This window comes from Rhyacophila brunnea, unplaced genomic scaffold (assembly GCF_057557595.1).
Source record: "Rhyacophila brunnea isolate RB1 unplaced genomic scaffold, BYU_Rbru_1.0 scaffold_17, whole genome shotgun sequence".
Taxonomy (NCBI): domain Eukaryota; kingdom Metazoa; phylum Arthropoda; class Insecta; order Trichoptera; family Rhyacophilidae; genus Rhyacophila; species Rhyacophila brunnea.
Window position 1 is genome coordinate 7976154 of NW_028232827.1, and position 27577 is coordinate 8003730.

At 36.4% G+C, this 27577-nt stretch overlaps 2 protein-coding genes across 7 annotated transcripts; one reads left to right on the top strand and one right to left on the bottom strand.

Moving 5' to 3' along the window:
• LOC147073629 (uncharacterized) lies at positions 1 to 13094 on the bottom strand. 2 transcript variants are annotated; one of them, XM_085944150.1, is made up of 2 exons: positions 12524 to 13094; positions 1 to 1323 (listed from the first exon to the last, which is right to left on the bottom strand). In XM_085944150.1, the coding sequence occupies exon 2, from the start codon at positions 982 to 984 to the stop codon at positions 136 to 138; it is 849 nt and encodes a 282-aa protein (XP_085800276.1). In that variant the 5' UTR covers positions 985 to 1323; positions 12524 to 13094; the 3' UTR covers positions 1 to 135. The 2 variants fall into 2 exon arrangements, with proteins under 2 accessions (XP_085800276.1, XP_085800277.1); XM_085944151.1 differs by lacking the exon at positions 12524 to 13094 and adding an exon at positions 4743 to 4832.
• Trp1 (translocation protein 1) lies at positions 12365 to 26455 on the top strand. 5 transcript variants are annotated; one of them, XR_015070334.1, is made up of 10 exons: positions 12365 to 12465; positions 12723 to 12858; positions 14536 to 14669; positions 15276 to 15395; positions 18671 to 18879; positions 20027 to 20213; positions 21847 to 22025; positions 23385 to 23543; positions 24533 to 25090; positions 25156 to 26455. XR_015070334.1 is itself a non-coding variant. In XM_085944146.1 (9 exons), exons 1-8 carry the CDS (start codon positions 12430 to 12432, stop codon positions 23530 to 23532), a joined length of 1149 nt encoding a protein of 382 aa, XP_085800272.1. In that variant the 5' UTR covers positions 12365 to 12429; the 3' UTR covers positions 23533 to 23543; positions 24533 to 26455. The 5 variants fall into 5 exon arrangements, 3 of the variants coding, with proteins under 3 accessions (XP_085800272.1, XP_085800273.1, XP_085800271.1); XR_015070335.1 differs by having other exon boundaries at positions 23385 to 23458; XM_085944146.1 differs by having other exon boundaries at positions 24533 to 26455.
• Positions 26456 to 27577: the final 1122 nt, after the last annotated feature.

Here is a 27577-nt window from a genome sequence, read left to right on the forward strand (position 1 = left end):
CATGTAAGTCAATGATTTATTTATTTATTAGAAAAGAGTAATAGTGCATTACAGTTATGGGTCGATGTCATAATATATAAAGTTTTATTAGAATTCATAACAAAAATCAATCATAATTATTATTTGTCATTTGTGTTATTCAGGGACCACATTTAAAAATTCTCCTTCTTCCCCTTGCAAAGTGATCTTGATAATTTCCAATCCCAATTGCATCATGATTTTATTCTTCTCGGCAGTCTTCCTCGGCAGGCAGTTGTAATCCCTGAGGAAGTTGTGGTCGGTCATGTCACCTTTCACACTCCTGTCCATCTCTTTGAGGTCGTGTAACTCTCTGATCTTATCGGATCCATCAACGAGGTTGCTCAACATCTGCCGTACATCATAGGTAATATCGGTCATTGGTAAATTGCTATTCTTCTCAGTAATATCATTGAGCTTTGTCGTTTTATCATTATCTTTTTCAACATTACACAGCGTATTGGAAACCATGCTCGTTTCTTCGATCCGTGTCGTGGTTTCTTCTGTAGGTTCAGTCGATTTGTTATTTTTTGAATACATCAAAATCATCTCTGTAATCTTTTCGTCCATCGTATATGCAAACGATTTCATCAGTTGACATCTATCGATGTCATCTTGTGAATATGCCATTAAGTATTTGTCATGGCATCCCATGGTTGTCATCAGATTTGTAAAGCCGATCTTAAGAGCTTGTTCAGCATTTGACGGTGCCACTTTCATCACATTGCACGGATTGTTCTCCAACTCATTAATGAGCAGGACGGAGTGGCCGATTGCTTCTCGTCTCCCAATCGCTATATTACCGGTCGATAGATCGACACTAACACTCGTAACAGACGGTCCAACGTCTGTAACTACTTTCAATACCACTTGACTATCGCTTAAGACAGGATTTCCTGTTTCAAAAACGTACAATGGTCCGCCTTTATTGCTAGCAATAAAAATTATTCTTCCGTCTTTACTCATAGCATATGTGCCCCCCTTTAAATTTGGTAATGTTTTATAGTCATAACCATAACGTCTAATATACCCTTTCACTGTTTTTAGAAATCTTGTCGTAAAGAATCTGTTGTTCTCAGCGTCTACAATCTCATTTTTTAATTGAAATGGATGCGATGGGCACCATATTCATTGTTTCTTTCCGCATATGAGATATAGTTAGGAAATGTTTCAAGATATTTGGCAATGATTCGCATGTTGAAAAATTTTCCCGAAATCTCAAACGTGTTTTTCATGCAATCTTCTGAGTACTGTCGAGCTCCGGATGACACCGCGAGGAGTACCAAGACCATTGCTGGGGAGAGTCTGAAACACCAATTAGGTTATATTGATTAAATGTATATTGTACGTATTACATTTCACCATTTCACAGTTCACTCTAAACTGTCGTACGGGAAAGAGATGGGTGTATGCAGTGTTTCCCAAACGTTCAACATATGTGTACCATTTCTATAATTTTCGTAACACTGAGTACCCCTCGTCAAAAAAAATTGTATATGCTTTAATAACAATCAAAATATATTTATTTTTCCTTTAGTACATAAACAAAATAATAATAAATGAAAAATAAAATTCATTCATAACAAAATATAAATAAAAGTTATATGTATTATAAATAATATTCATTATAATCAATGGGAAGAATGAAATTGTTTATGTTGAGACTACAGATCATCATAATTTGGTTCCCTGGTTGTTAATTTTAATCTGAGATGCGGTTCCACATCCAAAAGCCTGTTCCTTTTTTTTACTTAATGTCTACAAATAATGCTGAAAAAGCAGCTTCACATAGATATGTGTCGCTGAGTTTCAAAACCCGCTATAACACTTTTTTGAAATAATTAAGATATATATATCTTTGGATTCGTTATTAAAATCTCTACATGAAAATTTTATCGCCTCTTTCAAAAGCCGCTACGATTAACTATCATTTATGAAACAAAATCAATGTGTCTATCAAATCCCGCTATAACACTACTAAAACATTCAAAAACATTTTAGTTCAAAAAGTTTTTATTGATTTTCTCAACATAATGAAAAAGTGTTATAGCGGGTTTTGAAACTCAGCGACACATATGAAGTTGGAAAATGCAAGATGTGTTTCAGGACTCTCTCTGTTAAAACTGGATACACATGTTGCATTTGCAACCAGAATGATGTTAAAGTACATACACTCCTTATATTTATTTTTCAAGAATCCATCGGAAGCTAATTCCAACAACTGCTCTTCTTCCGCAGGTGATAAACTTTCTAGCATGGATGTTGTATTGATGTCGTATTAATGCTTGTTGCACCAGGCACAGCCAAAGCCCGGTGCAGCGCGTACCCCCACCAAACTCTTCCCGTACCCCAGGGGGTTCGCTTTGGGAAACACTGGTGTATAGCATTGAGATCTGTGTGTAATGAGGAGGTCGTGATTTGGTGGTTGCTCCGATGGATGGAGTACGAGTTTTATTTGCAGCTCAAACAGTCGGTACAAGAGTATATTACAGTAGCTATGTTACAATACTTATGATACTGTTCCGAGGTCTGAATTTCGGTAGAATGAGATGTTCTGCGGGACGATACAGAGACTGAGTTACTAACAGACCATGAACATATATCCGAGTGACATGTCCAATGAATTATGTTCCACTATTTATTGATGTACTCTCAATCAAAATAATATCTTGGAAAGAATATTTAGGAAATAACTATTATAATTGAGTCAGGTATTTTATATGGAGTTTGCGTCATCGGATATAGCAATGTGAAAAAACGGATATGCGGAAATTAGCATTGCAGTCAGCTATTTACTGAGTTTGCCATAATTGGACAATATGAAAAATAGATATTTAATATCGCCGTTCAATATGCTGAGTTGTTTATCCCCATAGATCTAAAAATGACATGTTGTTCGTGGAGCATTGCAGACAGCAGTAGCGAAGGGTGAAGGTAGGCTGTTAAGATCCGCCATAAATAGTGCACATTAAACTTTGTTTGTCATACGTATTTGTTTTTGTTGAACAAAGACTACAATAATTTACAGATGGTGTTGGTCAGTTTTTAAAAATCAATTAAACCCTGCCTAAACCAAACCATAATAGTTTTGGTATACTTTGGGCGATACGACAAAATTAGGCACACTTTTTCATTCATACTTATTTGTTATCATTGGATTAAGAATACACATTACATATAGTGATGGTTTATTTTTTTAAAGCGCTAAGGCACTGCCCTAACCAAACTATAGTAGATGCAAAATATTATTCTATATATAAAATATCTAAAGTTATGTGTGATTTAATTGCATAATTTTAGATATTTTATAGATAGATGAGTATTTTTTGACTATTATCTATTTGGCTTGGGTTTCGCACCGTTTAATTTTATTTTAAAAACTAATGAACACAATCTGTAAATTCTAGTCTTATTTTAATGAAAACAAATACGTATCACTGACAAAGTTTGGTCTGCACTGTTCATGAAGGATCTGAACAGCCTACCTCCACCCTTCGCCACTGGCAGACAGTAATCTTCCAATTCTATTAAAATCAATAAAAACATTAATTTGATAAGTATTACGCTCATGAGCACCTACTTGCTAACCATTCATTCAACTACACAATGACAACGAATACTATTAACTCTAAGTTTGTTTTATTGGTACTTTGATTCAAAGCACAAAAGCCAGTCGTCAACATTAATTTGTCGTATATAATTTTGTTATTGATAAAGAATTATTTCCTGAGCAAGAGATAAGACTGGAGAGCGGGTAATGTCCAGCTATATGCAGCTGTTTTCTATACCTATCAATATGATTAAATTAAAACCAACATGACGCACAACAGTGGCAAACGGTAAAGATCCAACATAAATAGCGCAAGAAATGAAAATATAATTAATATTAAATTCTACAGGTTTTTAAAAGGTTTTGTCGATAGCTATTTCGGTTGTAACACCATTATCAAGACTATTCAGATAGGCCGTTTGCTTTTGCTTAAATACTATACGTATAGATAGAGACAGAATACATTTTCTTATTCGTTCCAACAATATGACTGTGTAACAACAATACTTTGAAAACCCTAAGTGGGTTTTTAATAGATATCTATAATAGATATTTGACGATATTCCTAATATATGTCGTTGTGTGTTCAACATATTTGTATGTTTAAAATAATTGATTTACGTTAAAAGTTTACGTAAAATCCGGTTTAAAGCGGGACGTCCAAAGACGTTATTTTTGTATGAGCGGTGTTCCGTTCACGGAATAGTCGAATGTCTTAAGACGTCATTGGTAGCCATCCGTTTAAAATTCATTAAGCCCTGCTTAAACCAAGGGATAGTATATAAAAATATTATTCTATCTATAAAATATCCAAAATTATGTCTGATTTAATGTCATAATAATTATAGATATTTCAAAAATAGACGAGTATTTTTTGACTACTGTCTATAATGGCTTTGTTTTCGCAAGGTATAATTGAATTTTAAAAACTAACCAACACCATCTGTGAATTGTATTCTTAGTTCAGTGAAAACAAATACGTATAATTAACAAATTTTAGTATGCACTATTTAAATCGGATCTTAACAGCCTACCTCCACCATTCGCCACTGCTGTACATAAACGAATAGAGAACATAAAAAAACTATTTCAACCAAATTATCACATCGGAGGTTTTAACAGTTCCCCGAAGATATTATGTAGTTACATCATCAATAAACCTTAATAAGCTTACCCCATTCTAAGTGGCGTCATATTCGTAACTTTTATATATTATGATGGATGTGTACGCACAATAATTCTCTTCCAATTCAAAACTACAACTAGGGTTTGTTACCACAACATGAATGTTATATTGACTCTTCAGATAGACATAAAATCAGTGATGCCTGCTCTAACATCCTGCATTATTTTGTGTTATCACTCAATTATCACAATGCAATACAAATAGCATTATTATCAACGGTATGTATATATATATATGAGATGCAGGGGTGTAGTTCTAAATATCCAAATTAATAAACTTGAGTTCTTGTATAATAGCGCCTGTACGCGTGCATGGATTTACTGGCAGCAATAGTGTGTATTTTAAACTATCGTGACAATAACTTACTGTTTACACGTAAAAGTCCTGACTGTCTCTTCAATCTCATTCTTCAAGAGTGAGCGACATGCGATGTAGTCATTTTATGATACTATTACTACTATTTGACAGGTACTGAAAAACGGTTAATCTCAAAATTCGTTCGAAGTTGGTTTTTTTGCCGGCAGGTTAGCTATCGTTTTATCTACTACTGTCACATGAAAACTCAGAAGCTTCCAAACTTTTTTGATTCATGCATGCAAGCTTGCAACTGCAGGATAATACATTTTCTTGTTATGGCCGCAATAAATTCATACACGTGTAAACGGGGTATATCTTTACAACTCTGCGAGACTCAAATTCAATTACGTCCACACCTGATGAATCTTCTGGTTCTGGACTTTCTTAAGCCACGAAATGCTGCGTCATCCTCTACTACGCTTATCATTGATCTTTCCTTGGATGACAAGTTGGGGAATGCTGTATTTTGTCCTCTCATAATGTGACCGAGGTACTGTAGTTTTCTGGTTTTGATAATACGTTTTCTCAATCCTCTCCCATGCAATTGAGAACGTCAACATTTGTCAAAGTCAGTCCAAGGAATTTTGAGGATGCACCTATACAGCCACATCTCGAAAAACTCAACTCTCCGTGACATCTCCTGGTATAACTTTCATACCATAGAAAAGATTGAGAGAACATTACTATAAACCATACGCAGTTTCAGACCTAGGTTAAGGTCTTGGTCTTGCTAAGGAGGCATCTCATTTTGAGAAAGGCACTCCTTGATCTCAATTCTAGTTTTCATTCCTGAGACTGGTCCCATTTCTCATTGACCCATGTTCCTAAATATTTATAGTGGGTCACACGTTCAACCGGTTCGCTGTTAATTACAAAACTTGTGTTGGTGTTTGATATCGATATTAATGATATTGTTATTAATTTTATTTTCTTGAGGTTCATTTTTAAACCATAAGAATTACTGACCTCCTTATCCCTTTCTACCATTTTATGTAAACCTATAAGCTATCACCAATTAGCACTGTGTCATCGGTATACCGTATATTTTTAATAGATTTCTCATTAACTACAATACTTGCCGATTCACTTTGTAAGTCTTCTTTGAAAATAGCTTCCGAGTACAGGTTAAATAGTAGAGGTAACAGTATTATACCCCTGTCATACACCTCAATGAATGTCTATCTCTTCATTGTGTTATGTTCAAATATAAACATGACCAATTTATTTGACCATCCGGTGAGTGACTTCACTAAACAGGCGATAATGTTACATGTCCAGAAATTTGTATATATGCTGTTCGCCATATCACACTTCACCGTGAAATGTTGTATTGGTAATATATGGCCGTATATTAAAGACCGTCCAACCTCTTTGGGTCGTATAGTACTGACATAAAATACATATCTAAATAATACACGGTTCTTATCGGTTTACACTTTACAGGAAACCAGCAGCAAACAAATTTTAAAAATAGCCGATATACCTACTGGATTATTTGTTAGGTTAGGTTTTCATTCTTGAATTCATGAATTTTTGAAAATGAACCACACATTACAGACATGCAATAGTGTGTGTAGCATTACAATATTAAATGAGCGTCAATGCATAAACCGAGAGCAGTTGTCAGTATTCGACGTAGGACGTATTCATGACAAATCTTTAAATTTTTCCTTACTTGAGATCGGTTGCCTGCTTCTCCTTACCCGTTAGGTATTTCAGTTCCCATTATTTCTGAGTTCCCTGAGCTATAGGTACTAATGGGCCTTCATTCTTAATAAAATTATTGATAAAAATTTTTCAATATTACGTGAGTCGTAAAAGAACTTTTCAGTAGGTATCTATATTCTACATAATGCAGGGCTCGAAATCAACCGGAGCTCCGTTCCGATACGTGAAATCGGCAAAATTATCACTCTGTCTCGTGGAAAAAATAATTTGACCGTCTGAACTAATAGCCATTTATTATTATAAAATACCTACACATAAAATTAGATAACTACGTTAATGTTTTCAGAAACTTTTCGAGTCTTCCAGTTCGTAAAATTTTTCATTTCGCTGACATAATCATAATATACACGGTGAGACGCAACATAAACCATGATTATTTTTTTTACTAGATATTTTAGATTAATAGGTACTGAGATACCCGGGGTTCCAGCGGCTAGCTCTGATGTCCATCGAACCCCGGATTCACAAAATAAAAAAAATATAAACGGTTAGAGTGGAAATAAAACTCGGTCTTTCGTGTTCGTGACGTGGTCTTATATTTTCTTATGATTTTTAGTTTCACAAATTTATCTGGGTTTTTACGATTATAGTCGCAGGTCCTATCCTATTGGAAAAGGGCTGCTTACTTACTTTTTTTCTCTTTTTAAATTCCTCAGACCCACGCCAACTAGTAAAAGGGACTAGTGATTGGCCAAATCTGATCGCATGATCTTTGATTCGGCGAATCACGAGCCTGACCCTGGCGCCGGCGCGCGAGGATTTCACGCACAATGCGCGGCAAAATTTATTATATTTGAATACTTATATTTAGTCTTAAAATTATCTTTTTCATCCATCATCATTTATACTTTTTAAATCAAATTAAATTTATCTTAATTACACCTCCGCCCAGTATATGATTTTCACACACCGGACGAAGGCCTTTACTTATGAATAAAAAATACTTACGTGGTTGAATAAGGAATCAGATTAGATGTTTTATGAAGCCGTTTCTAGAGGTCAGGGTTACGTTTCGACTTATAGCTACTAAATGATTATTTTACACCGGGAGAAGCCCGCCTGTAACAGGGGTGTATCAGTACCCATATTAACAATTTGATTTTATTAGTATCAACCCATATTTTTAAAAAGATTTTTTGCTGCTTCTGCACTCTTTTTATAAACTGATTATCGTTCATCCTCGACAAGACGTACCAAAGTTATAGTACACATTCCGACCATGTCCGATCCTAATAGGATCATATGGGCCTCCACATTTATTAACAGATTGCATTGTATTAACAGATTTTGTTTTTTTACGAGAAATGGATGTCAGCCACTTGCTCAACCTATTAGGTCCATACCCTGACTCACACACAAATTGAAAAACAATATGTGTACTTGCCAGACCCAGGATTCGAACCTGAGACCCACGGCGTGATAGTCCAACGCTTATGCCGCGCGGCCACCGTGGGTGTTACTATAATCATAATATTATTAGTATGTTTGCCTTCACGTTGCGCCAGGCTGTGTTGCCAACTATACTATAATTATAGTATTTGTACTATAATTTTGGTCAGCGTACGACGGTGTCACCATAGATCAGTGGTAGCGAACCTATGGAACGCGTGCCACTAGTGGAGATGATTTTTGAAGAGTTAAAAAAATACCTATCATAATAATAATAATGACAGTTCGCATTGTATAAAAAATTGCAGGCAAATACTAAATAAATAAGCACTATGTTTAATGTAAATATATAGGTAATTACATAGGTTGGTCCTTAGGCTTTATGCGTCATATATTATATAATATTATCATACTAACCTCATCAGGTGGCGAGGGATGCCGCGCCGCGAGCCTCTAATTTTGATTGAATACAACGCTTGAGACCACTGTAGCGAAAGAATGCCTCATCTGATCGGAGCAATCAACCCAAAGAGAAAATGAGCGAGGCAGAGGTGGTCCACCTTGCCAACCTCAGAGGCTCAGTCATCCTGGCAAGGAGGTCAAAAGGTACGCCCAAAATACGACAATTTTGAATGTTGGAAAAAATGTATTTTTTTATCTTAAAGATTCAATTTCGACATACAAAATACGACAAATGTAAGTACTTACTTACTCAAATTTTGATATTTATCTACCTACTACCAATAAATCGGTGCTAAAGTACTGGGTGTAATTTCGTAATAACTCCGCCTATAGTAATAGGGAACGACTCTACCTACGCTATGGCCGGTCCCAAGCCCGGATAAAGGAGGAGGGTTCGTCGTAGGGCTAATCACCCAACACGGTAAAAAAAACCCTGATTACGAACACCAAAACAACTGCCTTGGACCCCGGACTCACCATAAACCAACGACCCAAGCAAAGAATTAAGGACAAACGATTATATATACAATGTGGCACATGGAACGTACGCACTATGTTGCAGCCGGGCAAGATGGAGGAGGTTGCAATTGAATTGCATAAGTATAAAATGAGCGTGACTGCATTGCAGGAAATAAGATGGGAGGGCGCAGGTTTCATAAACAAGAGAAACTACACTTTGTATTACGGTGGATCTGCAGGTACGCAGGGTCGCTATGGAACTGGGTTCTTAATCAGCTCTGATATCCGCAGGGCAGTACTAGGATTTGAGCCAATTAGTGAGAGATTATGTAAACTTAAACTGTACACTTTTCAATATTACGTTCATCAACGTTTATGCCCCAACTGACGATGCGACCGAGGAAATTAAGGATAGATTATATAAAGATCTGCAGAGAGCCTGCGAAAAAGTCTCCCCACATGATGCTCTAATTATCTTGGGAGACTTCAATGCAAAAATTGGAAAAGAGGAAGCATTTAAAGAAGTAGCTGGGCAGCACAGTTTGCATGAAACGACAAGCGATAATGGTGAACGTCTATGCTTTTTAGCGGCTGCAAAAAATTTAATAATTAGTAGTACATGGTTTAAACATAAAAATATCCACAAAGGAACCTGGAAAATACCCCTGGAAGTAATACATGCATTCTTATATCGAAAAGAAGAGCGACAACAGTGGAGGATGTGCGCGTCTGCAGAGGAGACAATTGCGATTCTGATCACTTCCTGGTGAGAGCAAAATTAAAACAAAAAATCTCCTTAGTACTGAAAAAAGAAGACCAGAGAAAAACTAAATGGAAAGCTGAAAAATTGAGGGATGAAGAAATTTTGGATAAATACCAGGAATCTACAGAAACAAACTTAAAAATGACTTTAGTAACCGATGATGTGAATGTGGACTGGGAAAATACAAAAAACTATATTATCACGAGTGCCACAGAAATTCTGGGGGAAAACAAAGCAAAAATAGATGCAGGATGGTTTGATGATGATTGCAGGCAAGCACTTGAAAAAAATTAAGCAAGGAAGAAATGCCTACAAAGGGAAACGCGCCAAAATTACGAAACTTATAAAGAAAAGAGAAAAACTGCAACAAAGCTCTGTCGAGAGAAAAAGCGAATTATGCTCAAGAGAATACTCCAAGACATGGAATGTCAAAGAAGAAACAATGATCCCAGAAAATTTTACAAGACCCTTCGAAATCTAACGAAATCCTATCAACCCAGATTAAACTCCTGTAAGGATAGTGAAGGACAAATGCTGATCGAAAAGGAGGACATTATGGAAAGATGGAAAGGCTATTTCACAACACTTTTAAATCAGGCTTATAGTAATGGTCATGAGAAAACGGAAGAAGTATTGTACCACACTGCTGAGGAATTTATTGATGAGCCTACTCTGCCTGAAGTAAGAAGAGCATTAAGAACGCTGAAAACAATAAAGCACCTGGAACCGACAGGATAACAGCCGAGCTGATAAAGAGTGGTGGCCCAACACTGGAAGCAAATATCCACAAGATAATTCTCAATATTTGGGAAAAAGAAATTCTACCCGAGGAATGGAAGATGGGTATAATCGTGTCTATTCTGAAAAAGGGAGACAAAACAATGTGCGATAACTACAGAGGGATCACAGTTCTAAACACAGCTTATAAAGTTTTCTCATCTGTACTGTATAGCAGGTTAATGATCTATGGTGAGGAAATCCTGGGAGAATACCAATGCGGCTTCCGAACAAATAGATCCACCATAGATCACATCCATCTCATAAGGCAAACTATGGAGAAAGCGCACGAATACAACCTTACACTCCACCACCTGTTTATTGATTTTAAACAAGCTTTCGACAGCGTGAATAGGGATAAGATGCTGCAAAGCCTAAAAATACTGGGAATTCCCTTAAAACTAGTAAGGCTAATAAAGACTACACTGACGGATACTCAAGTAGTTGTCACTGTGCAAAATGAGCAAACTGAAAGCTTCAAAATCGAATCAGGTGTGAGACAAGTGGATGCGCTATCCACTATGGTATTTAACCTTGTGGTGTAATCCATAGCTCGTGAAACCAACATAAGAGGATGGGTAGATAACAGTACAACGCAGATGTGCGCTTATGCTGACGGCATAGTAATAATTACAAGCAGATCCAAAGAGAGGATGATCGACCATGGTGGCACTATGAAAATAATAGCAGAAAACGCTGGGCTGCAAATAAACCAGTCAAAAACTAAGTATATGGTCAGCACACGCGATCAGGTACCGCTGCAGAATATAGACATAGGACAGCATGCATATGAAGGGGTGGACAAGTTCACGTATCTCGGATCCAGTCTAAATACCCAAAATAAGACAGCAGAGGAGATAAAAATCCGCCTTATCTCCGGGAATAAATGCTGGCATGCCTGCAAGCGACTGGTGGGGTCGAAAATTCTAGGCCGAGGAAGTAAACTTCTAATTTATAAAACAATTATAAGGCCAGTGGTCACTTATGGCTGTGAGACTTGGTGCTTAACTCAAAACGAGGAAAACAAATTAGCTGTCTTCGAGCGCAAAATACTCCGCAAAATTTTTGGACCCACGTTGGAAAATGGGAACTACAGAATAAAAATGAACCACGAGTTGGAAGAGCTGATTGAACAGCAAACAATCATAAGATACTGTAAGTCCCAAAGACTACGATGGGCGGGACATGACGTGGAGAGAATGCCTGAAGTTAGAGCGCTAAGGATCATGACGAAGTGGCTACCCCAACGGAAGAGACCCAGAAGCCGTCCAAGAAGGAGATGGGCTGACGCCGTAGAAGTGGACTGGCTTCATATAGGAAGACCCGGTAACTGGAGAAGGCCAAATCCCACCCCGGGATGTAGCGCCGTGGAAGAAGATAATTTCGTAATAAAAGGAAATTTGGCGAGCCGAGAAAAAGAAGTTTGAGAGGTAGGTAATAAAAAAAATCCTCGAAACGGAACTGATTTTCTCATACTCAATGTAACAAGACAGTGAGTACTATAATTATGACGAAATCCTATAATTTTTGGCACTACGTACTATAATTCTGTGACAAATATACTGACGCCAGCAAAAAAGCTCCAGTATTGCTGTCTGCCATATTTTGTCAATATTGTCTATGATTTTTTTCGACTACAGCTGGCAATACTGGTAGTAGTATCTAAAAGTATATTAGTCTATGGTAGTATCGAAGAAAGTGACAAATTGACAACTGTATTCACACAACAGAAATAAAAACATGGCAGAGAAGAAGAAAGGCAAGAAGCGAAAAGAGGTAAATGATGGATCATTGACACAATAACACAATTAATTATTATAAATACAACGTATACCTTTAGCATGTGTAGTGAGCTGTTCATTCTGACGATTGTCAAAGATCCTTATTACATATGCGCATATGATTTCGCGTGACGACTGAATTAGATGACGTTGCTATCATTTTAGAGTGACGCGAAATAAACATAAGTCCGTTTCTATTTGAAGAAATATAATACATCGCTTGAATGAATGGGTATGTTGTTGTTTTGACAGGAGTTCGCCGGACCTGGTTTCAAGGAAGACGTTGGAAAGCCTTCCAAGGAAGAGTATGCCGTCGCTAAATGGTTGCGTTCAAATATTCCCACCAAGAAAACCAAGTTCCTCAATCACCACGTGGAATATTTCCTGGGTTAGTTTCTCTCACTTTATAGTTTCCTTCAATTTATTGAACTATTTAAATTTTAGCTATATCATGACTGCACATAGCGTAGCTGTCTCACGCAGACATTACTTAGGTAAGTAGTTGACATTTACAAAACGCTTGTAACGCAATGCACTGATGCACATAACTCAACATTGTTGATTGGGGAAAAAATATTGGGGGTCTTTTTACTGGTTCTCCGCCACCGCTCGCTGTCATCTGTCAGTGGGCGCAGTGTTGCCAACCAAACTATAATTATAGTACATTTTGGTTTGCGTACTATTAAAAAAGTAACATTTTCGTTCACATACTATTAAAAAAGTATAGAACGTCAAAAATACCACAATTTAAAAAAAATGGAATTAATTGAATTCGCCGCTTGTGCGAATATTCCCCATTGCTTATTTCATTGCGTTTAAAAGTTGTCTATATTGTCGATGTTTAAGGTTCCGTAAAATGTTCGTACTTCAATCACAGCAAATCGTAATAACGTGAAGCGAGGGACGTAGTAAGTAATTCTATATAATATAAATAATATAAGATCTCAGTGTGCGATATTAGTCTATGGACGTAGTCTTGCGTTGTATACTCTAAAAAACTAACATGACAGTTAATGACAGCGCCCGGTGTTAGCATTTTTCGGTCATAAGAGGTGTTTTAATAAAGCAGGATTAAAAATATATTAAAACAATGAATTTGCCAACAACATTGTCGTATATGTAGAAAAGTGGGAATATATTATAAAGAAAGACTTGAAGAAAACTTTAAAAAAACTTTTAGAAAGACTTTTCTGTCTTTAATAAATTTCTCTAATTATTTGCCATGAATAGTGATATTTTTTGTATAAACTTTGTCATGTGACCTCAGGATGTTTGAAGCAGTCTATACAAAACGATAGGCGCTAATACGTAAACCTGAAATCTTTGCGTATAATAAATACATTACAGTAAAACCTCGTTAATACGAATTCCATGTTACCGAAAATCGAAAAAAAAATCGAATTACGAATTATGAAACGTAGGGGGAAGATATTAAAATTTTGAAGAAAAAAAAAATTTTTTGTTTTTCATTAATTTTGTTTCCGATCATAGATGTGCCTACCGAATTGAGTCATAAAATGTCAGGATTATTTTTATTTCCTTCTTAAAATAAGTAATTTTTGATTTTTTAAGAAAAGTCTGTCACAATTTTCAATGACTGGCTCATAAAATAGTGTACTTTATTACGATTTATTGAATATTTTTGTATGCCAGGGACTCTGAAATCATTTCGAATTACGAAATTCGAATTAAAGGTACGGTTTTATATGAAAATAATGTTCAAGGGACTTTTTTTTCGGGAAAATTTCGAATTACGGCGAATTTCGAATTATCAGTGTTCTTACTAACGAAGTTTTACTGTATTAAAATAATATCTATTGCAAATTCGGACTAATCTGATTTTTATCCTTGACAAGAAACTATCACGTTTGTTGGTATAATGGTTAGCACTCTATACGTTGACACCATTAGTGCGATCCGGGTTTAAATCTCGATAGATTTTTATTGAAGACAAATATATTACACCCATGTAACCAAATTACACTTCTTATTATGACAACGCCTATAGATATGGTTCCATGTACAGTTCTTACAGCTAAAGCTAAGATTATTTTTGTATTTTTAGGATCAAAAGCCGTAGATGGATTACTGGCTTCGAAATGGGGCACAGGAGATGCCCCATTATTTGTGGAGAGGCAAGACGTAACAGATTTCCTACACGAAATGCTTATACACAAGTTTTTCCATCGGGCAGTAAAGGTATGTAATGCCAACTACAAATTAGACTGACTCAAGTATCTTCCCTTCCAACTGACTCACTAATTCCAAAACACTCCCAGGGGATATGATCGAGATCCTGATCACCACATAAGCGAACACTGAGCATTTCATTGGCCCTTAGTCGGTATGGTTATCTTCATATGCCATTTAATGCTATAATGGTGCATGACACTGCTCTGGTAGACCTTTTAATTACCTTTCAATTACCAAATTTAAATAACGCATTAATTATATCTAATGCCCAACTACTCCAAATGCGCCAGTCAAATGTAAACGAGTAATATAACTAAGACCTGAAAGCCTCTTCCAGACTTCGGTCGATAGCCTCTGCTCAGGGATCTTTTAATTACCACATTTAAATAACACGTTAATTATATCTAATGGCCAACGCCTCCAAACGCGCCAGTTGCGGTGTTAGCACTAAATGAGTACATTGACTGCTGACTAGATAATTACTAAATAATTACCACATTTAAATAGCATGCTAATTATATCTGATGGCCACCTAATCGTTACGCGCTAGAGTGTCTTTAACGTCCAATAAGTTAAGAACCGTTATCTATCTTGACTGTCAATTTGTTTAAGGTACCCGTCACGGAACAAGAATTGAAAGGCCGTAGCAAGAAAAAGGACACGGAGAAAGTTGAGAAAGATGATGCAAAAAAGAAAGAGCAAGCACCCGGTGATAGCCAAGCAGAAGGAAAGGTAAATACAGATACTCTTTATTGGACGCATTATTTTCTTGAGAGTGCATTTACAATGAGGGTTGGTTTCTCCTAGCATATCTTTTCATATTTTTTGCTTGACAATGGTGTAAACTAAAATTACAGATTTTGCCAACCATCTCCATCCATTTGCAAGCGATACTGCACTGTTCTTCTTCGGCCATATCCGCCCCTTGGAGCATATGGGCACCACGAGGCGCCTCCAAGAATCCCTGTCGCTTGTCAGTTTTCTTGTATCATTTCAAGTCTAACCAGCATCCTGTAGCAACCAGCATCCTGTAGCTCCGCCGTATACATTCTATAGATAGTATTTAGCTGTCTTCCAGGACACCGGAATCTAGTTGGCTTGAAGAACAGGCAAGCCAGGTTGAAATTCTCTCCTGGCATCCGCAGCACATGGCCGAGTTAGGTTCAACGTTGCCTCTTCACTTTCAGCGTGATGAGAGGCTGCTTGGTGTGTTCTCTTATCTCCTTGTTGCTCCTGAAGTCACACCCCACCGCACACCCAGTATCCGTTGCAGACATTTCTTTTCGAAGCTCAGTATACGGTTGCTCTGAGCCTTCGTAAGATGCCATGATTCACTACCGTAAAGCGGCACCGTCAGAATGCAAGCGTCGAATAGGCGGAATTTGGTTTTGACCGAGTACAATCGTGAGTTCCAGACATTCCGCATCGAGTTGAATGTTGTTGCTCCAGCCATTCCCATTCAGATAGCGAGCTCTCTCTGCAAAATGTCATCTTCCGTGATGTGTACCCCCAGGTATTTAAAGTTATCGACGCTCTCGATGTTTTTCCCCTCGCTAATCAGAGGGAAATCTGGATCAGGACATGGGCAGTTGCATAAAATGTTGGTTTTCTTCGCATTGATTTGAAGTTGTCATGCAACCTGTCGATTGTCTCCTGAATGTCGTCGATTGAGTTGTCGAATAGGACAGCTTCATCATCATATTCCAGGTCGCATAGCTTTACCGCGGGGTGGGGGTAACAGATATGCCTCAGTCAGGTGGTATTGACTTTCGTAGTATGAAGCCAAAGAGGATGATGAAGAGAAACGGAGCAAGGACACAACCCTGTCTGACTCCGGTCGTGATCCTGAACCATTCCGTGACAGTGTCACCAATTCTGACACAGCATTCGCTATTCTCGTGCTGCAGGCATTTGATTATGGCAATAATCTTTGGGGGGATCCCGCATGCTCTCAGTATCCTCCAGAGGGAGGGCACTGCACCGCATAGATTTACTGACACCAATAATGTGTATTTTAAACTGTCACGATAATAACTTTACACGTAAAAGTGCTGACTGTCTCTCCAATCTCATTCTTCAAGTGTAAGCGAGACGCGATGTTGTCATTGTAACGAAGCGAAGTCGGCAATAGAAACCATAACAAACCGTAAAAAATCACATCTGTGTATGTTCAAGGTTAAATTATTCCACTATAAATAGAACGGTTGTGTTGCAAGGCAATGGCATATCATTTTGTTGTTAGTTAAGATAAGGGTCAAATGACCACAGTTTATCACATTGTGTTGGCAATAGGTAATGTTGTCAAATCGTTTAAACATTAATGCCAATGTTTAATTATGAACATTTTTATTATCCAAGGGCTGTCCAAATTTAAAACATAACAAGGCTATTTAAAAAAAAAATTGTCATTATATTTTTAAATACACAAGCCTGTATTTTTTTTTAAATTTTTAATTTGCTTAATTTTAATAGTTTTTGAGATATCCAACTTTAAAAAACCTATCAACTACACGTTGCCGCCGTTTTACAAATTCATTACCCAGTATCCTACAAAAATAATTTCGAAACCATGTAGGGAAGCAACACTTGCTGGCTTATAATTTTGGATTGTGACATTCTTTTATATCACATGCATGGATTTACTGACACCAATAATTAAACTATCACGATAACTGTTTACTACTCTTGTACTGACCATCTCACCAATCTCATTCTTCAAGCGTAAGCGAGACGCGTTGTTGTCATTGTATGGTGCTCTATTTAATGGGTTGTGAAAATTGGTTAACGTCAAAATGCTCTGCAATGTAGTTCGTAATTTTCCGTCAGGTTCACTACTTTCGTTCTGCTCCTCGGGCACAGATTTCACACAAGTTCACGTGAAAATTCAGATGCCGCTGAACTTTTTTTATCCATGCATGCAATCTTGCAACTTGCACGATAATACGTGTTTACATGTGCATTTTCTTGTTATTGCTACGATAATACGTACTGTCGGCAGTAAATCCATACACGTGTAAACGGACTTTAGATTATGATATTCTGGTTGGATTATGGACAATGTTATTTAAAGTAAACTTTTGTTTCATTCAGTATCATACTGCAAGCGCAATAAATGATGTAGTATAGTAATTATCTAAAAGTTTATTGATATTGAGTTAATTGCAGTCAAATATATCTAAATAAAGATGTTAGGGATTGCAATACCGGTATTTCAAAACCGGTATCTCAGTATTTTTCGATACCGAAATACTGGTTTTAAAAATCAGACAATACCGATAGATTCGGTATTGAAAGTGGAAACAAAATGTATTAACTAACATAAAAGGTTTAACAGAACTGTAAATTTTTGTAGGCTTACGCGATGTCTGGTTTACTTCTATTGCCATTCGACGTGTAAGTGTAAAAGTGCAATAAACTTATAAAACATTACGTGGAATTATCAGTGGGGCACATACACATCTAAGATCACTTCATTAAATTTATTGAAAGATCATTCGAAAGAAGTGCCAATCATTCAACTACTAAGTATTTGTAAACATCAACATGTCTACCATATCTTACCTCACCTATTTTTAAAGGTTTACATGTACATATTTAGATATTTTTTCTATGAAATATTAATGTTTTAAAGAGATTTTTATATTTATATTAATTAGTAGATACTTCTATTTTTTTTCATATATTTCATGAATGCCGGTATTGGTATTTTCATTCGGTATTGCAATCCCTATGTCGGTTAGGTGACATATTTGTTGAGTTTTTCTCCATGGTATTTTTTGTTTTGTTTCGTTTACACGCCCAAAATACACCAATTCATGCCTCTTAGTATTTCTCTTCTATTAAGACTCCATACTGTACAGGTGTAATGGGAGGTCACTATTGAAGATACTGTTCAAGCCCCTGAATGCGCCCCATGTGATTTTGGTACCACTGAAATACAATAATTGCAATCTGTGATTACCGTTCGTTTATGATGAATGTTTCATGCTTTATATTTGATTTTTCAGGATGGCAAAGGCGAACCCAAAGAGAAGGAACAGAGGAAGAAGCGCAAGATCCGGCTGGACATGCACATGCAGCAGCTGTTCATTGACGGGCCCGAGGCATACGTGTGGCTGTACGACCCCATCCCGCTCTACTACTGGTTCATCGGTGCACTCCTAGTTCTGGGAGCTATCGGTGTCTGCATGTTCCCACTCTGGCCGCCGAGTGTCAGGTGAGCCTACCTTACATCTCTGTACTCTTTGTCAGACCAAAGAACTTGGATTAATAAATCCTATATTATATTAACACAATACGCTCTCTCTTTCTGTCATGTCATGGGAGCTACACATGCTCAATTTTAACTTTAAAAAATGAGTTATCTAAGTGTCATTCTGAAGATGGGTTTAAAGCGCAAAACAGCTATAAAAATAAATATCTCAATATCATAGAATTAACAAAATAAAACATTATTTTAAAACCATTACAATTCTTTGCACGGTTTACAGGAAGAAATTAAAAATATAGTAGTTATGGTAGCGCTTTTAGCAGTGGACTGTATAATTTGAAGGTGATGGTGGATTACGGATCTAGCGGGGGTGTTTACACGAGAATACCAAGCACTGACCTTTGATGTTGAGAGAGCTGGCGCACTGGTGAACGGACAATACACTTTTGGATAGATGATAAATTATATGAGGTTGATGAATAATGACGACGTTCACACAAACCGTAACAGACTTAGTGCAACGAAGGTCAAACAGATATGTTTTGAGTTAACTTTTGAATCACTCTGTATAACGCGGTGCGGGAACACACACCCGTTCGTTCTCTTGAGCTGACTTACGCGCAACGGCTGTCTTGAAGTCAATTTGTAGGTAGCGAAGGTAAAGTTATAAGAAACTTGCCCGCGTCCGCTTGCTGCATATCACTTGAGCTAACTGCATATTATTCGCAATCACGGTCGCCTTATAACCCGTAATTGCTCATCGTCTGGTCTTGTGACAATAATAAATAAGGGTGTGAGGTGGGTGGGGAAATAAGGGATGACGACCACCATATTTGGCTCAACCATAGTATCTTCCAATGAAAAATCGTTGTTTTGCACTTATTATAAATTTACCAAAACCCACAGAATTATAGTTTTCACTCTTGATCGTATGGGCCTCCACAAGGTGGAGGTTATATTAACAAACTTTTTATACACTGAATAAAACACATACATACGTATTCATAAAAACAGCATTTAATTTTTGGCCTAGCTGCAGTATTTAATCAGCCACCCACGGCTTCATAGACAGTCATTTTACCAATTAGGTCATTGTGGATACTGTAGTTATTCGGATGGAGCTAAACAAATGAAACTTGATCTTCTGTTGCAGAAAGGGTGTCTATTATTTGAGTATAGCAGCTGCCGGTTTTTTGGTATTGATAATTGTTCTGACGACTCTCCGAGTAATCATATTCTGCCTGGTTTGGGCGCTCACACTCTCCCGGCATCACCTTTGGCTGCTACCCAACCTGACGGAAGACGTTGGATTCTTCGCATCATTTTGGCCTCTTTATCAAGTGAGTGACACCATAGCTATAATGATTACATTGATTGAATTTGGGATAACTTAAGGATTACCTTTGAACAATATGTAGAATTTAGCATTATTTATTGAACTAGCTTTGTGATTATAATAAACAAAATCATAATATTACAACATAGCTATTGTGGCAAATATAGATAGATAGTTGGTTACGCTTTTCATAGTGGACTGTAATTTTGTGACGGAATGATTGTGAAGGTGGATGTGGATACTGAAGGGGGCGTATGTTAGGATGCCAGACACTAACCTTATTGCTGTTGAGGCCGTGGTCTGGTTGCACTATCACTCGTGCGGTATTATTTGTTAAGTTACCCGGTGCGCGGCACTTGACGGTACACTTTTGATGAATAACAAAAGCTGGTATCACGGCTTGCCAGGTATTCAGAAGTATCGCTTGGACGATGGTCACACTAATCGTGGTCCACAAATAACTCTGAATCAGTCTCTATAATCGAATTAATCATTAAACAACTGCTTAGCTTTAACAAGCCAGGCGCGTCCGCTGTCTTTAAGTAACTTGTGCTAACTCTTCTACAATCTGGTCGACTGATGACCCGAAACTGCTGGACTTGCGACAATAACTAGGAATTTGAGGTAGGTGGGAGCGACCATAACTGACCCAACCAATAGTAAAATATGGCAATGTCTCCAGAATTACGAGTCAATGATAACCTCCAATAGAAAGTTTTATTGTATAATGGCGTGCATTATGTTATTCGCATGGAGAGAAAAGATAGGGCATTACAATGGCACATATTGTATCTTTCCTATTAATTTACGGATTATTATATTAAGTCGTACCGCAAATTGTTAATTTCTAAGTAAATTGTTATCACTAATTTGGAATCTTGGTGGTGAAGGTGTGGTTCGAAAGACACACAACAGAAGAAGAAGTCGCGCATTTGGCAGCAGATTTTCAATGACGTTAAAAGCAGAAACGTTGTTCTGCAAATACTACAAAAAAAATCCACATATTTATGCTGTCGAAATAGGGAGATTTAAAAGATCTTCAGTGTCATCGTTGATGTTAATTTATGGTTTAATCAATTTACCAGAATAGATGGTATCATGGCCCCCACAAGGGGGGTTCTGATAGGGCTCCGGGGGGGCCGGCGTGGCGGGTCAATCAGGTGTGTGAGATAAACACATTTCACAAATCACACACTCTTAATAGTAAAAAAAGTCGTCTGCGGTGCTTTAACACGAAGGGGTTGTTAACATTTAAGAAATGATGTTTGTAAAATGCAATTTTTGATTATTTTGTTCACCAATCAACAACTCCATAATTCAAGTAGATGTATCAAAACTCCAGTAAATCGCTAAAAATAAACTGAAAGTCCTTACTTTTACCTCTAACACAATTTTCAAAACGCTTGTGTTGTGCATCACATATGCTATTAATCTTAGCGATAGGTAGGGGCCCGCCAAAGATCCTGGCCGGGGGGCCCGCTTTAGGATGTGGGGGCCATGGATGGTATAATCTATTCTCCGAAGTATTGATTTCTCTCGTAATCCAGAATATCAATTAAATTTAATTCCAAATTTCATACGCATTACCGATGTACGATCTACACACCCGTTGATTAATTCCAAGCTTTCCATTTCAGTACGAATACAGGGGCGATGGTAGCTGTCAATTGAAAAATGACAAAAACAAGAAGAAGAAGAAGAAAGACAAATGTTCAGACGATGAGGCGGAAGGAGAGACAGAGCCTCTCCTGCAAAGTGACAACTCCAAATCTTTGCACAAGTCACCTAGCAAAGATTCACATGGGGAAAGCGATCGGTGAGTAAATAAACCGTCAGACTATTCAGACTACAAAGACGTTTGTCGTACCCCCTCTACTCAATTTGATAATAAAATTTATAAATTTACCATTCATTCATTCCTCATTCCTCCTGGTTGATATGAAGTTGTGCATTAACCATAAAATCATAAACACTGAATACCTTAGAAAGATTGAGGTGTTTAATTAATTTTGTTTATAACATTTCAATTTGTTTATAAAACTATTTCTGTAGACACTTGTCTGTGATTATGTTTATTATGTAAAAATATATTGTGAATGTAGATATGTACATAATAGAGGAGCCTTATAGTCGAACAAGAACTTCTTATCCGCGTGTTAAAACTGCAAACTAACTATCCCCTCCAGTACAGCATATCACACTTTCTTTTTCAAATGAGGAACGCCTCCAAATTTATCATTTCAATTTACACTTCCGTGGTGTACGGAATTTTAAGCTATCTATAATAAAACGTGTCTAAAACGATCATGAGTGATGTTAGAATTATTATTAGTAAACTTTTGTTTTATTGCGAAGAAGAAAAGGAGTAGCATCTAAAAAGAGAGCCGATACATTATTTAAACACACCTCTAACATGCATTGCCGCTATGATACGTACGTCACTAGAAGATTTCTACATGCGACTACAGCGACTTCCTGTTATTGCCGATTCCTCATTGTCGGACAATACATACTGTAATCAGTGCTTCCCAAACTCATGGGCCGAAATGTTTCAGTAGAACTACAAATTAATATTTATTTATGAATATTTTTTACAATAATTATTATCACATCCCTCGTACTAATTTGTTTTTGTAGTCTTCACTTGTATTTATTTTTGTATTATAACTAACATAATTTATTTTCGGCGGAGGGGGCCGTGGTATGAAAAAGTTTGGGAAACATCTAGAAGATGTCTATAATATTTGGCCACGTATTTTTTCCGACTTATACGCGATGTAAATGATAACTCTGCCATTCTTGGTATTGACCTGTCCCCCTAATAACTATCTTAGAAATTGGGAGCATCTGCCATTGGTGCCTTCGGCTATTGTTATATTCGTGAGGATGAGTAACTTTATAATTTTTGTATTTTCTCCATGCTCTTTTTATTTGTTTTTTGTCATTTTATAAACGTCTTGAATTTGTAATTTGTAAAGTTAACTATATATAAACAAATACATTTGAATCTTGTCTTCCGGTGTGGTAAAAACTGGAGAAGAATAGTTCAGGATTGAGGAGAATGGAGAAGTCTGCATGAAGCGGCCAGGGTCCACCCTGAGCCGTAGTAACTCCAGAAGAAGTTAAATGTCAATCATACTACCTGACCTGTATATTGTTGTTTTATTTGTTTCAGGGGGGAAAAGGGTGAGTCTCCGAACGAGGAAGCCTTCCATCCTCAGCAGGACAACACAGAGAGTGAATCTGAAGGTAGTCAGAGATCTTCCACTTCCACGGGGAAGGATTTCGAAATGGTTGATGCGGGGGACGTTGACACCTCATAGTAATCTCCATAGTTAGTAATCCTCAATGTCCGGCCTTGCGTAATTTTTTCAACACAATTGACAATGTTGGTAATCGACAACGTGAATCGCTGGTGGTGTGCTCCTGATACATCTTCCGACAACTCAGTGTGGCCAACTGTTCTAATGACAGTTGTCACAACAACTTCGGTCAAACGACTACATTGTTATTGAAATGTTTGTAATAATACCTCAAGAACATTTACTATAAATTGATTTTTAATTCATTATTTTTCTTAATATAATGTCCCTTGTAGTCAAATGCATAAGGCACTGGCTTCTTGTCCAGGGGATCCAGGTTCGATTACTCTTTAAGTTGCAATACAACTGTAATTTTCTCGAGACCTCGATTTTTCTGTGATTGTTGTTGTCTACACTCTATTGTTTCACTACTACATACTACACAATTGTCATTGTGCCTCATTTTCTATTATTGTAGTGTAGTAAAACAGTATTTTCAACATCCTTGGTGACACAATTCGCCTTTTTTTTCTACCTCCATGATTTAATATTACGTAATTATATAACGATAATATACTAAACATACATAATTTTGAATACACTTCTGAGAAAATATATTATATACAATAGAAAAAATCTTTTTGAAAAAAGTAAGACACCCCACCCCGCAGGAATCGAACCTGAATCTCTCGGGTATCGCGCCACTATGCTAAAGGAGTCGTACTTACCTGCGACAAATTTTAACTAATGGCTTTTAATACTCACTGAAGTGCTTTCCAAATTAAGCTACTATTGGCGATCGGCTTTTGTATTTACTGACTTTTTTCAAAAATATGTTTTCCATTGGTTATAATATAATATTTTCTCAGAAGTGTGTTTCTCAAAATTATGTATGTTCAATAGTTGGAATGTTACATTCTTAAATCTTGTGAATTATCCGTTATATAAAAAAATAGTTAATTGATAATATATTTTGTGACAATACTCAGATGATGACTTACTCTTCTTTCTTTCTTTATAGTTTGACGATACATATGTACCCAAAAGAAGACCAAAATTTATTATTTTCATAATAAATGTATTCTCTGTGACAGTAAAAGACAAGTGTTACTCTATCTCAGTATAATATTATGTTTATTCACGTTGAAGACAATGGGAGGTGTCACTACATATGTACCATTTTTGAAACTGGTTAGTAGATCACAACCTAGTTGGACATGCCTGATGTATAGTATTGAGAAAGTCGTTTACTCGCTTCAGACAACTGTACAACATGTACTACAGTACTCTCTTAGTATTCTGCCACCCCAAAAACCAGACAGGTATCCAATTAGTGAAAGCGGCGGATTATAGTGCATACATACAAAATATGGTAAAAATTAAAACCGGTGTTTCATAAAAATAGTTTTTTTTTTGAGAAATTTGTACTAGCAAATTAAGGTTTTATTTATAATCAAAATCAAGTACTTATATACTAAATTATACATATTTATAAACTAAGTTTATTAACTTAATAGTAAACAGTAAATGACTTGACTTGACACAACCAGTTGTTCAGTGAGGCAAATATTCTTGAATGGCTTAGGATTCCTGGCTTTCCCTATGACCAAAAGCTTCATTTTGTGTGTCCCGGTTTCATTGGAGCACGGCATAATTATGATGCGGTTCTTGGGCACTTTCCTCCCTTGTACATTACTTTATTCGCAATGAACGTACGTTTTACGAAGGAGAAGTTTCCAAAATAAACCCGTCTCATCTGCGTTGTATACTTGTATGCGGCGGACTACTGAATTTGACAATTGAATACCGATGAATTATAGAGCTTGATTTTGTGCTTTCAACTAGTAAAAATAACGGCGGATTATAATAGTTGTCGGATAATCAAGCGGCGGATTACTGAGAGTGTACTGTATTATCCAAATGCTAGGGACACTATCCATTTTGCTTATCTGTCATCCACGCAAAAGGTTCATGGTTACTTTTACATAACTTTGACGTCTTTCCATTTGGCCCATATTGCATTGATTAGGTAAAATATTCCTGAATATTTTGATGAATATCAAATAAATGACGACCTGAATATCATGAAAAAATACGTATAGGCCGTGAAACATTGTTTAGTTCAATTATTATTACATATTGGAGGAAAGGGGGCTAGCTTTAGGAATTACCATGCCGGTGAACGCATTTGATGAATTTTTTTTAATAACCATAATCATAATTTTATTATAGGGGGGTGTTCTATATTGATTGTTTTCCCCTAGCTCTTTGGTGCTTTTTTAATGTTATTTATTGCATTGTATGTGTTGAATTAGTATTTTTTCGTTTTAAATGCATTTACATTGATAAAAATAATATTGTTAACATTTTTAATGCATTCGATGCTTCCATGAATTTTTCATATCTTACAAAGACCCTGATTATGTAACAAAATCATTTTGCTTCAACATGCCGAACACACGCTCTTGAAAATATATAATATAGTATTTTGTAATAAGAAAAATCTAACTGTAAAATGGTAGCGTTGTCTTGATGAAAAATTGAATAGGAAAAAACATTAGTATGGTGTTGTCATATATCAAGAAATTTATTTTATCTATGATTCTAGAGCTGTCATTATTATTTTAGTAATGCACAATGTTTAAATCCACGTAAAGAGTTATTATTCCGAAATGTTGTAATGAATTGCCTGTAATTTGGGTAAAATCCAAAAGGAACATTCCACGTGAAATAAACAATTAACTTGTAAAGCTCATAGTTTCGTCTTGTTTTGATGAAAAAGATTTCATTGTTTCTTGTATAAAATTAACTTTTTAAATATGAAATACCTTCATAGGTATATCTGTCACATATTACTTAGAGATATCTTGTCTGTCTTCACAGTCTTTGTAAATTATATTATTATGCTAATAATGATGTTAAATAAACTTCAAAAATCATACAATTGAGTTTTATTGTAACGGTTGTGTAAGGATTAAGCGAATACGTACAAGCCAATGACATTATTAATGGACAACGCACTCAATACAGTAGCTAGCAAGTAAATTTGCGCATACGAAATTCGCACATGTATATGTAGACGTCACGCAATTTCCATTATGCGATATCACGCATCGGGAATTTATAGCAATATCACCTTTATTGTAATGGCGTTAGAACAGTGTTTCTAGTGTCAATGTTCATTTGAGCGAATCCGTTCGAACCGAACCATTCGGCAGACCCGACAAAAAGCATCGGGAATTTATAGCAATATCACCTTTATTGTAATGGTGTTAGAATAGATTATGCCATTCGGCAGACCCGACAAAAAGTGAATGTCATATTTTTTCCCACATGCTTCGTCCATATTAATGTCATTGGTACAAGCACATCGGTGACCAAGTTAAGTGGATCAACTTCAAAGTTGAATGTAAATAAAGAGAAATCGTATTGACAATTTGAAAAACATCAATTTATTTTTTATTAAAATTCATACAAATTATATTATTATGTCAATTGTGCTCTTTGACCCCCAATATTTTTCTTATTTGGATACACAAAACAACAAACTTCAGCAATCGCATTGTGTATGACATAACCATGGTCTCAAGGGCACTGCATTCATGACATCTATAAATGGAATACGTGCCTGGAATTCATTTCAATGGTGTCTTGCGTTGAATCAAATGTACATATTCAAATCAATTGGATATTTAATTTAGAATATTTCAGACGTAATTGTACTAAAATCAAGATTCCTCTGTATGTCCATGAAATTCAAGAATAAAATGTGTATAACTTTTCATACAAAGCATTTTCATGATGTTTGAATCATGATACATGCATACATAGGTTTGTCGTGATGTTCTACTGCTCTTAACTCAGTTTTTAATTTATCACCTGTACTCACTTCCAATTATTGCACCTCTTTGTTTCCTAACTGTTGACGATAGAGATCTTCATGACGTGTCCTCAAACTTATACCCCGTTTACATGGGTATGGATTTACTGCTGACAGTATGTATTATCGCAGCCATAACAAGAAAATGAACATGTAAACATGTATTATCGTGCAAATTGTAAAATT

Excerpts from the sequence above, each read along its gene's own strand:
- LOC147073629 (XM_085944150.1), bottom strand. The coding sequence starts at position 984 with ATGAGTAAAGACGGAAGAATAATTTTTATTGCTAGCAATAAAGGCGGA.
- Trp1 (XM_085944145.1), top strand. The coding sequence starts at position 12,430 with ATGGCAGAGAAGAAGAAAGGCAAGAAGCGAAAAGAG. Across the intron at positions 12,466-12,722 it reads AAGGCAAGAAGCGAAAAGAG|GAGTTCGCCGGACCTGGTTT; the intron begins GTAAATGATGGA and ends TTGTTTTGACAG. Across the intron at positions 18,880-20,026 it reads CTCTGGCCGCCGAGTGTCAG|AAAGGGTGTCTATTATTTGA; the intron begins GTGAGCCTACCT and ends CTTCTGTTGCAG.